This window comes from Podarcis pityusensis (assembly GCF_964106645.2).
Source record: "Podarcis pityusensis genome assembly, chromosome: 9".
Lineage (NCBI taxonomy): Eukaryota > Metazoa > Chordata > Lepidosauria > Squamata > Lacertidae > Podarcis > Podarcis pityusensis.
Window position 1 is genome coordinate 32,479,925 of NC_138034.1, and position 12,535 is coordinate 32,492,459.

A 12,535-nucleotide genomic window follows, 5' to 3' on the forward strand; every position below is an offset into this window, starting at 1 on the left:
TGCCTTGACAACTCAAAGACTCAAACTGAATTACTATCAAGCAACAATAATGATAAATTAAAGAATTATGACACAGAGGAACAGTAACACAGAGATCAAAAATACCTTTATGCCCAGCACCAATCTATCAACATCCCAAACCTGACAAACTAGATTTTATATCTCTGTAGATAGACAGATATCTAACCTCCTAAATGCAGGAGCCTGGAAGAAACCTCCACCTTGCTATCTGAAGGGCTGGAATCTGCAGCAGGGCCATGTAGACAGAAGGGAAGAGGGCAAACATGGAGAGAGCCGAGGTGACATGTTCCAGTGGCTCTGATGCATCAGTAGGAATGGATCTAAAACAGGGGCCTCTCTGCACAATCTAACTGCACAAAGAGAAGCAATCCCTCAGTAACAGAGGGGTGACAGATGTGCCTGAATGGAAACTGTGCAACATTTTGCTGTGCAGCCCACTTGCACAGCCCACTTCAATTATAATTGAATTATAATTCAACGTAACACAGTAAAAGTAATTCTAGTAAGAGATCATACAGGTCATTTTCTAATACAGTGGTACCTCGGGTTACAGACGCTTCAGGTTACAGACTCCGCTAACCCAGAAATAGTACCTCGGGTTAAGAACTTTGCTTCAGGGTGAGAACAGAAATTGCGTGGCGGCGCGAGGCCCCATTAGCTAAAGTGGTACCTCAGGTTAAGAACAGTTTCAGGTTAAGAACGGACCTCCAAAATGAATTAAGTTATTCACCTGAGGTACCACTGTAATTACAATTCAGGATTCTTTATGAAGCAGTCTCAAGACTGCATTAGACCATCTGATCCAGTATTGCCTAGTCTGACAGAAGCACTCTGTCTCACAGACTTCAGCGTCAAACCTTTATTTCAGCTTAATAGTATCAATTCTTTCGTCTCTTGGAAATGGCAGTACTAAGACAATAAGGAATAGTGTATGGCCCTAGTTAGAGTGAGGTAAGTGTGCCGTATGATCTCATTTTGAAAAGTCTCTTTCAGTGGGTGTGGAACAAAAAGAAGAGGAAGAAAAAGCAACTGGGAGATGAAAGCATCTTCAGATACATTTTAGAAACTACTAACTCACTCCCAAGTGGAAGAGCTTATGACAGTTAAAGAGCAATACCCTTTTAAAAGAAGATATCATATTATAATTTGAAAAAATCAGCATTAAAAACGCTAGCATGAAAGATTCTGAATGTGTTTCCACTTTACTTCTCTTCCATGCCAATGAGAAAATTTATCCCAGCGGTTAGTGTCCATGAGGTAAGCTAGTTTTGTCTGGGGAGTGAGGGAGGAGGAGCAGAATTGCAGCTGTAATTTTTCTTCCTGTTTTGCTCTATTGCCCTACTTGAGGCCTTAAAGATCTTCTAAAGAGGTCTATGTTTTTGTGTGTGTTCTGTTGTTGTTGTTTTGGTCAAATCTCTATAGCGAGTAGACGTTTCCTAAAGACTAGCATAAGGAGGCACACCCAGTTAAAGAAAAACTATTGAAATATTCATACTTCTCATACACACACAGAGAAATTTTAGCAATGCACATAAATACAGATGAGAAAGGAACATCTCCTAGCTGAAAATGCAAGCCAATTTTGAATAGCCAATTCCTTTATTCACTTTTCAAGTATGCCTGTTTGACCAGAGCCCCTTTAATAAATCTAGATTTGTTATAACACAGGATTACTGAAGGGTAAATATTGGGATGTATCCAGTGCTTAGCCGAGATTCTGTCAGCAGAGCAGAGGGAGAAGCAATTTTCAACAATTCCTCCTCTTTCCTGCAGCCCCATGCCCTGTGTCTGCAACAAAGTGTTGGGTAACCCTCCTTACCAGATTTGGGTGCACACACACAGGGGGAAATCACTGAACAATGCTCCCCTCCCCATTCCTTCCTGTCAGCTGAGTGATACTGCTAGACACAACCCATAATCTCAGTTGAACTCAAGCAGAACTATGGAGGGGGCGGGGGCTCAGTTTTTTAGATAGTAAAGTCCCTGTGCCATTTACATTTAGTGTTTGCTCTTTTAAAGCAACATAACATGGTTATTATGTTTGGGAAAGCTCAACTTAGAGGCATAATTTTAAAAAGTGTCTGATTATTTACTTATTTGTTGCATTACATCCCACCTTTTATCCAAGGAGCTCAAGGTAGTAAAACTCCTGGATGGTTAAGTCCAGTCAAAGGCGACTATGGCACTCATCTCTCTTTCAGGCCAAGGGAGCCAATGTTTGTCCAAAGACAGCTTTCCGGGTCATGTGGCCAGCATGACTAAACCGCTTCTGGCACATTGGAACACCGTGACGAAAACCAGAGCGCATGGAAACGCCATCTACCTTCCCTCCACAGCAGTACCTATTTATCTACTTGCACTGTTGTGTTTTCAAACTGCTAGGTTGGCAGGAGCTGGGACAGACCAACGGGAGCTCAGCCCGTCACAGGGATTTGAACCACTGACCTTCTGATCAGCAAGCCCAAGAGGCACAGTGGTTTAGACCACCGCACCACCCACTATTCAAGGTAGTATACATGGTTCTCCCCTCCTCATTTAATCCCCACAAGCCTATGAGGTAGGTTAGACTGATTGGAAGTATATTTGTACATGCATTTTTAAAAATAATAATAACATTCTTGCACTCACCTCGAACTGATACCTTTTCAGAGCACCCCCCTTTCCCCTCCCTGCTTCTCTATGTATCAGATGTCTTAAAAAGAAAAGGCTAAACACTAAGTTCATTGTGCAACTAGAGGTGAACAGTCCAGATATAGGTAGATGAAGCCCATCTGGATTGTAGGGATACAACACGTAAGGTTCATGAAATATTATATAGCACGGGAGCAGCAACCATCAATGTATTGGAAAAGATGACCTACAACTACATCATCACAAGGTCACGGAGATCCTGTCTTTAAATAAAGGCAGGATCCCCTCCTTTCACTCAACTTTCCCCTTTTGATCTCACCCTGAAAGCAGCATCACATCTGAACATACACTATGTGAGAAATCTAGGTTCATCTCCCCATAATGTGTGTAACAGCCATTGGTTCCATTGAACTAGAGATCACTGACATGGTGTCCTCCAGATGTTGCTGGATGACAACTCCACCCACCCCAAGATATTGGCCATAGTGGCTGTAGATTATGGCAGTTGTAGCTCAACACCTGGAGGGCATCACACTGACTATCCAAGCCATTGATTGTGTGCTCAAACTCCACTGGTTTCAAGTCAGCTCTATAGGCACCTCATCTTCTCTGGGTCACACTGTTTTAACTATTTTAATTGTGCCACTATCAGTGATCTTACTTTATAAAATATTAGTCTTTTATAATCACCAAGTTCTTCCAGCTTCCTTCCTTGGTTTCAGATGGAGCAATTTTTACCTTGCTGATTGATTTTCAAGAGCAGTGGTATGGCTGTGAAATCTCCACACCACAATAGATAGGTACACCAAAAACCAGATAGGTTTCCAGGCAAGACATGATTCGTCTATGGGGAAATGGATACAAGTTACAAGAGAAAGAAAAGGAGATTGCAACTAAATCTCAACTTTTGAAAAGAACAAGACTCCCTGAATTCTGTTTTCCAGATCAGATAAGCTGGACGTAAATGGACAATATGAAGCTTGCTGCTGACATGAAGCTGGCTGAAAATTCATGAACGAACAACAAAGTAGAACCAGTTGGACAAGTCTTGCAGTGAAAAGTGAGATTCTAAAGTAAAGGAGGAAGGTGTATGTCTAAGGAGTGGTAGGGAAAAAATCAAAGAGGTTGGCATCAGTAGTTTTTGTGCTTGTAATAAGCAAATGAAGAAAAAGTGCACAGACAGGGAGCAGACAGAGACTGGGACCAGAAAAGAACATCTCAGTACAAAAAACAAAAACAAAAGGGAAAGCATGTGATCCTCCAAAAGTATATCTTCTTTGATCTAACCCTTAAAGATGCTAATCAGGAAAACAAAGGTTGACTATTAGAGTCCAAAGCTGCTCTTTCCTAATAGCCTTCCTAGAGTAAGGAAGATACAACACTAAAAAAAATCTACATGTTGTTCATTCAAGTACTTAAGTCTTAGCTCATTAATCCTCTACACCAGCATTTGATAACCTGGTGCCTGCCAGATGTTTTGGACTACAAATCCCATCAGCTGTGTTCCTTGTTTGGTGGATAAGTTTTATAGTTAAATTGCAAGGGTCACAAATCTCATGTTACCTTGACACTGTTTCTGCCCATTGCATGATTTGGCAAGTTTGACATTCCTTATCAATATACATTAACTGATTTGCTTTGTAGAACTTAGAAAAATGCTGTCATCTCAAAAGTGAAATGCTTTTCTCTGCATAGCAGGAATTAGCCAGAATCTCCCAATTTCCTGTTCGTTTCCTTAAAAAACCCCACACACATTTCCCTGCCCAACTAACAATCAGCACAGTGAGATTAGGACTACAGTTGGCAACACCAAATAGGTCAATTTAGCCTCTTGGAGCTAAAGGCAGCTTGCCTGCTTTCATACTTTCTTTTAAGCATGTGTCCAATTGGTAACTTCTTTTGATTTTGTACAATGCTGCTTATCTATTAAATGTACTAGACCAAAAATCCACAAAGAGATGCAATGCCTCTGTGGAAAAGTGACACTTAGCAGGTTTCATGCACAAGTACAAGAAGACTTCGTATCTGCTGAATTTCTTGCCGTTTCATTCTTAAATACACAGGCGCACTCTTTCTTTTAGAAGTGAAAATACATTAACCAATACAGGGAAAAGCATCAGGCCATAGAAAGACAGATACCTTTAATGGCACTGATCTCCTTATAGGCCAACATGCCTGAATTCAAACTTACCTTCTCCTATTAGGAACGGGGGAGAGATTCAATTCAGGTCACACTTAAAAGGTACAATGACTTAATTTGCAGCTTTCCAAAACAATATGAAAACTGAAACACAGCCATCCTGCAACATTTGCATGTCTCTGAATTTGTGATGCAGTTCTCCAACAATACAGGGTTTAAAAGAATGCATTTATTAAATGAACACATGTTAGTGAAAATAGCATACAAAAGTTCAAGGTAGGGAAATTGCTTGGAAATATATGTACGTTAGTTAAAACTGCATACAAAAACATGTTTCTTAGGAGAAATTTGCACTAAAATATCAATGCATTTTCGTGTGGGTGTATACACACACACACACACACAGCTGTAGAAATGTGGAGAAATTTAAGATTGGGAAAATGGGAAACTGAGAGGAACAGAAACTGACAGATTCTCCCATCCCTGTGCAATAGCACAACTGCAAAATCATGTACAGTGGTACCTCGGGTTACATACGCTTCAGGTTACATACGCTTCAGGTTACATACGCTTCAGGTTACACACTCCGCTAACCCAGAAATAGTGCTTCAGGTTAAGAACTTTGCTTCAGGATAAGAACAGAAATCGTGCTCCAGCAGTGTTGCAGCAGCAGGAGGCCCCATTAGCTAAAGTGGTGCTTCAGGTTAGAATGGACCTCCGGAACGAATTAAGTACTTAATCTGAGGCACCACTGTATTGAAAATAAAGCAAATTTGGCTTTTATTTATGGCCATGGTATGGGGACGTTTTATTTTTCCTGTCAGATTGCAGATTAGCTTCTATATAAGCAGGAAATTCAGTTAGTTCTCTCCACCTATTAAAAAGGTCAGTACAACGGCAGCATTTTTTGTTGCTGTCAAATCCAAAATTCAGAACTACATGACACCAGAATATCTCAATTCCATATTTTCTCTCTCTCTTTCTCACGCTAAACACAGATTAAACCAATGCATTTTTAAAATATTGGTCCCATGCAGGCTGCAAACAGTTAACAGCACCTTATCTGTAGTCCTTGGATCACACTGACCACTTCTCCTTGCCTTTAATTTATGGTAGATCACGGAAACTAAAGAATACTAATTGTACTACATATGTATGTGTATTTGATGTACAGATTTAATTTTCCTCATTTGGCAGGATGTAATAGATGGGAAAGCTATTCTGGGGTTGCTTGATCATCTGTAAGACCTCTGAAATAAAGCTTCTCCAGCTCGGATCTTTAAATTTGCTTTGTAAACCATATTGGAATAAATATGAGGGACAATGTGTAACTGCTTTGAATTCTGCTCCTTCCCCTCCATCTCCAAATCAAATTCCCTCTCACCTGCTTATCTGGCTGCTGTTTCAGTGGTGGAAGGAAAGTCGATCCTTTCTGCCTATGGCACCTCTAACACTGGGAAATATACTTTCCCCAGGGATACCAGCAAGATATGTGGAGAGGCAGGGGCAGAATTAGTTGGGGAGCTCACGGGCAAGTAAGGAATAGACTGCTTGCATTCCCCCATGAAGTCATATAGGTGTGATCAGATTTGTCTTGCAACTGAGTTCAATACAATAATAAGGGCTATTTCCTTTCTTTCTTTTACTATGCGAATCACAACATTTGCCAAGTCCAATTACAAATTAAACCGGGGCAGGTGAGTGAGTGAGTCTGCCTGTTGCTACTGTTGGATCTCCCCAAAACTTGTCTTCCAAGCTAGATCCAGAAGCTGGAAATATGCCCAAGTTTGGGGCTGGCGAGTGGAGAGAAATGGGTGGGAAAGGAAAGGCTACAGAGAACAATCAGGCGACAGGGGAAATATTACATAAACTCCCTCATACCCACCAATTCTCCCCTACAAAAGAGGAAATGTGCAGTCATGCCCTTATTTAAACCTAGCGCAACATAAATTTAACTAGACCAGATTTCTTCCATAGCTTGTTTCACCTTGCCGTAACCCCGTGCTGGGCTGATGTGGCTGACACAGGGAGTCACCCCATGTCTCCTCCTTTATGATGACTGTGGGGGAACCTTTCCTCAGGACACCTCCTAATGCTTCTGGATGTGCACATCAGCACTAAATCAGCAAGGTATGAAGTCACTGTCTGCAGATTAAGAGAGTCTCATCTCTCCTTGGGCTAATGGCTATTCAATCTCTCCATGTCACAAAGTAGGTCATCCTAGTTTGCAGAATGCCATTCTCCCACAAGCCCATTGCAATTTAATGTGAATGATCAGACAACACATGGACAGATTAGACAGAGACAGAATAAGAATTAATATTAATGCTCTAATTCCCCCTTTAAGAGCATACCTCTCCATTTTGGCAAGAAAATGATAAAGGAAGCATTAACTTTTAGTATTTTCGGTTCAGCCGTGACCTAATACATACTCAAACAAAGAATGAGGTGTACGGAATCAACTGCATCGGTTAAAAAACAACAATAAAACCAAATGGTTTATTTGTAATACCTTCAAGCATAGGAACAGACTAAACATAAAGGGATTAAGAATCTAGTGATTCTAATTCATTAATTTCAGACTGGTGTGCTCAGCATTTCTGAAGATCTAGACCTCAACTAGTTTTGACAGCTTTGTTCCTTTCCAAGCAGAAAGGTAGTTGTAGACTGCTAAGCAGACACAGTTTTTGAACACTGTCCATGATTAATTGGAACAGCATTCCAACACAAATAGGATAAAGAGGGAGTTACACTTTTTAAAAGTAGCTGTCAGCTCTTCTCCAGGAAGCTTTGGGTAGTCACAATGGTGTCGACATGTCAACTGTGCACACCTTGGGCTGGGAGTTTGGTTATACTGGAGCCAACTGACAATACAAAAAAAAAAAATCCCACCAGAGATAATTAACGCTCTTATAAAATGTCTCTCTCCCTTCTTGTCAACTCCCAAAGAAGAAGGTAGCTGAAAAAACATTAACGCTCATGGTAAGTTGATTATGTTTATTCTCCAACTGGATTCACACACCCTCAATACTGCAGGCCTGTTTCTATGAGAAAAAGCAGCTTGAATGGTGGAAGCAGGCTTGCATTTTATTTTTATGAGCCATCTTGAGAAGATTTTTGCCCTTCAGTTGACATAGATGTATTTTAAATAAAATAAAAATCTATAAAATATTTATTTTAAAGTGAAATGTTTTTTTTTTTAAAAAAAAGAACATTTGCAACCCATCTGGCAGCTCTTTTTTGTTCTATGAATCTGTGAAGGCAAGTAGAGATTAAAAGGTGCCAGCTGAGTTATCAACACAGGAAGCACCGGAAGGTCAAACAATGTAGGAACTATTGTATCTAACAGCATAATCTAGAAGCCTCTCTCTTGTAAAGCAGTTCTTGGTTGCAGGCACAAACTCTGCATATGAAAGCTTCGGTTTTACAGCAGTGCCAAGAAACAATTGCATGCAAAGGTTTCTGAATATAAAAAAGAGTGATGTTGATCATTCTATTTCCACATGCTACATCTTCTGTTACGTGTGAAGTCCTCTTTTTTACCACAACAGGCTAACCCTTTTCTTCAAATGCATTAGCACACTCTAATCCACAGGCAGGATATTACAGGCTGAGACCATTTTGTTTGGGGGTTTCATTCCTGGTCCCCATGTGCATCAGCAGAGTGCACATAGCCTCCCTGCTCACCCCCCCCCCCCGTTCTGCCCTCTTTTGGGTCCAAAAGGACCCATGCATCAGTGGTTGCACACCAATTGGATGCTTGCAAAATGGTTACTGCCTATACAGAAAAGCTGAGTTCTGCTAAATCCGGAATGGGTAGTCTCATTTGGGAGAGTACATTACATTTGACTTTACTATTTAACTATTTACTATTTTTAGAATGCAAAATGCATGTCATAGAATACTGCTCATATATAAATCATAATTAGATGACATGCCCTTTTACTAATTAGAAAGGGGCTTACAACTTGAGCCTCAACAAAATCATTTGAACAATTCCCACCTCTACCATTTGCCATGTACTTAAATGATCAAAACCTCTAATGGAAACTTGCATGTGTCAATGGAGGAGCTCAGACAAAACAACATAATCTAAATACCAATACTCAACCATGGCACATACAATCTTTTTCATTTAATCACGCTCTCATATGCTCACCTAAATGTGAATTACAGATTGAATAGGACCATGTACTACAAGCTTATCAGCAAAAAGATAACTGGTGACAGATACTAGACGTCATATAGCTTAGCCACATTACAATGCTAACACCTTGGCGTAAAAACACAATTTAGACCAAAATCACATTTACTTGCAAGTACAATGCAAAAAGGTTTCAAGTTTTGAAATGTGAGGCAAATCTAGTTGTCTGTAGAATTTGCTTAAGGTGCATAATCAGATTTGTTCCTCAAAAGTCTTGCAGCAAATATTAAGACGTATCCTGAACTGTATCCTATTTCATTCTTTCCACAGTGCTTTCACAGCAAAGTATAAAACTCTTAGCTCATGGGTCAGGAGTTACATTTTTCAGGTTTCCCCATTTGGCATCCCCTAAATATGGCCTGCCAACAATCCCGTTTGCCAAAGATGACTCCTCATTGACTCTACCATTCCTGCAACTGTTCACCTCTTCTGCACTGAACCTAAACATCACCTTTTTTTTCAAGTTTTTTTTTTCGTTTTCTGGATTTTGCGTTGGTAATCCTATTACTTAAGTATCTCACTGGCATGTTTGAACTGGAACATGTCCTCTTCTGAACCTCAGTATAAGACAAAAAACGCGGAATAATTTGTAACTAAGTCTGAGCACAGCAGTGCCTTCCAGTGTGTACCTGAGTCTGGTGCTCAAAATCCAGCTCATAAAGAGAGATGGTGATGTCATTCCGCAAGAACTATGTCTTAACCTCACAAATAACCACAAAAATTATTGTGTCTGATTTTCAGAGACAAGAAGAAATTAAATTGGGATTAAAAAAAAAAATGGACAAAAAGAATACTTTTGACCTTTAAGTGAAGACTGTACCTTAAGCTGTTAGCATGACCAATGTTTAAGAATATCCCATTTATATCCAGTTAAATGTTAGCTTGGGTGCTTTCTCTCTTTCCACACTGAGCGAAAACAAATATATATTTCATATGTCTATCAGTAGTTTCCCCCAACTTGCAACACCACACCAGCTTTCATCATTACTATTTCAGGTAAAATTTCCCAGAACCCTTTCATTTATTTATAGCCGATCAAAATCACAAAAATAAAGCCAGCCTAGCACATTAACTGAATAAGAAATTTGGAAACAGCAGAACTTTCAGTAAATGACTTAAAGGCTTTCTTCGTATAGGATGTATACCCAAATGCACATGGTTATGGCAGGATAGACCATGATGTGGAGGAAACTGGGCATTGCATGGGGGCCATTATCTCACACATGTATGAAAGCAAGTACTGGACTCAAATGGCAGTGGGGCCTGCCTGCATCAACACTCGGCATCCTAGACAAGCCACTGTGCTCAAAGGTTCTAGGGAGGGCCCAGTAGCCCTGATACCTGCTCTGAAACCCTTCCAACCCCCAAGAGCTTGGGTTTGGGTCCCATAATGCCCTGCAATGGATGACACTGAGCACTATTGGACAATGGGCTGCTGCCATCTTCACTGCCCGGTATCCTTGACAGGGGCCACCAATGTAACAGGGGGTGCAACTGTTTTGCCCAGAGTCCCCTCAAACCTGGAGCTGTCTTCATCTGGTAGCAGGTATCTACTTCAAGCACATGTAGTAAAATAACACTTGATCCATTTCTACTGTAGCGTTCGTCCAAGGAGCTCATGAAAGCGTAAATGGTTTTCCCCATGCAGAACTTTGTGAGTTAAGAGATACTGAATAGCTCAAATTTATCAAACAAGCTTCTCAGCTGAATGAAGAACTGAACCAAAGTTTCCCCTAATCCTAGTCCCATCGCATTAGATGCTATCCTGCATTAGCGTGCATTGGTTTTTTCACATGCATCCATCCATGTCTGTTGCTCAATAGTTCTAGGATTCTATATATGCCATTTAGTTGGTTCCTAAAATGAAAAATAAATATAAACACAGAATTACTCACAGCTTTGGCTTAGCAAGGACTGGAGGTGGTGTTTTTGTAGGTGAAAGCAGGCCACCAGGATGAGAAGATATATTGATTTGGGTGTCACCGTTAACTACCCCATTGACTCTACGGCTGGGATGGACACCATTGGTTTTCTTCTCTGCAGAGTTGAGCTGTAATTGAAAAGCTGCTACACTGGATCTGGCATTGTTCATCTGGTGGCTCTCCAAGTGTTTTGGAGGAAGCTCAATAGAACTGATCTCAAGGTTTGTAGGTGGGGGTGGGAAGTCATCGTCGTTCTGTTCTCTCATTGGCAAGTCACGGCTGGAGATTTCAGAACTGGCTAAAATAGGAGGAGGAAAAAGGTAACAATATAGATGGCAGATTGTAACTACAACAGATAGTTTCAATTACTCTCACAAATACAGTATTAGTTCATTGAAGGTGATGTCAGCATCTCAGTTATAGCAGCTATGCCAAAAGGCATATGCCTTTCTCAAGTTCTCATGCACATTTGAGCTGATGTAATCATCTTAATGAATATTTATTCACTGCTGTTTGTCCATGATGTAGGTCGAGGTAGTTGCCAGTTAAGAACAGTAACTGATTTATGAATGCTCAGCACTGGCTGATTGAGCCAGTTTGATGGATCAGTTGTGTTAGCACTCACCACAGATATTCCACATCACTGTGTATGAGAACCGCCAACTTTTTCCGAGGCTTTTGTATGCATTTCTGTTTTGCATTTTACACTGACAGGAGAGCTGCATTTTCGCCTGTTGTAGAAACTCAACTTTTTCCATTTTGCCTCTGCTGCCACCTAGCCTCAGAAGCTTGGTGTTAAAATCTGCCAGATCTACTTAAAACTTCCCCCCCAAGTGTAAGACAAAGGGTGTTTGTTATTCAACTAAGATTTACTCATTGAGTAGACCCATTTAAATTAATGCATATGGCTACATTAGGGCCATTAATTTCAATGGTCTGCTCCGATTAGAATTTAGTTGAATTGTACCACAAATATTAAATTATTGAAAATATTTATTGATAAAATTACTGTGATTTTAATAAAATATGAATAATTATTTTGCAATTAACTGGATGCAGTCAATGGTTCACAATACATGCTTTTAATGGGCTATCAGTCAAGTTCGTCATCTGACTGAATGGAAGAGTTTTTGGGCCAGTTGCTGTAATATTTCCTAAAAGTGCCTTAAGGTTTTCTTCTGGGTGTTTCACATATCATTTAAAAAGACATGAGATAAACTCTGACTCTGCCCTTTATCCTTAGATTTTAAATCCACTTTCTTTGTGCTTGCAAGTGCATAACACCAGGAGAGTCTGGTTCACACAATTAGTGAACTGATTGAAACAGAGATCAAATAGCTGCTCACAATCCTCTGAGGGAGGAGAGGCAGCACTGTTTCAGTTGCACATGTTTGATGGTACTTGACCTTCAAAATTAGCAGCTGCATTTCTGGAGGCTGAGAGAGATCCATATGGCCCCTTTTCCTATTTCCTAAATGCCTTTGAAGATTATGTAGAAGCCTCTTCACCATGTCAACATTACATACTCTTCCTACCCAGACGCAGAGTAATCAAGTCAGTGCTACAGGATGTGGGAAGATCATCAGAGACTAAACATGAGATGCACCCAGAAGGGGG

General features: G+C 40.4%; 1 protein-coding gene across 3 annotated transcripts in view; it reads right to left on the reverse strand.

Annotated features, from left to right (window-relative positions):
• PALLD (palladin, cytoskeletal associated protein) overlaps positions 1-12,535 on the reverse strand; it is a 224,701-nt gene that overhangs the window by 103,844 nt on the left and 108,322 nt on the right. For all 3 annotated transcript variants that reach the window (XM_081021668.1, XM_081021669.1, XM_081021670.1), the window contains one exon: positions 10,892-11,216. In XM_081021668.1, coding sequence (XP_080877794.1) covers positions 10,892-11,216 — 325 coding nt within the window. The remainder of the gene's footprint in view (positions 1-10,891; positions 11,217-12,535) is intronic.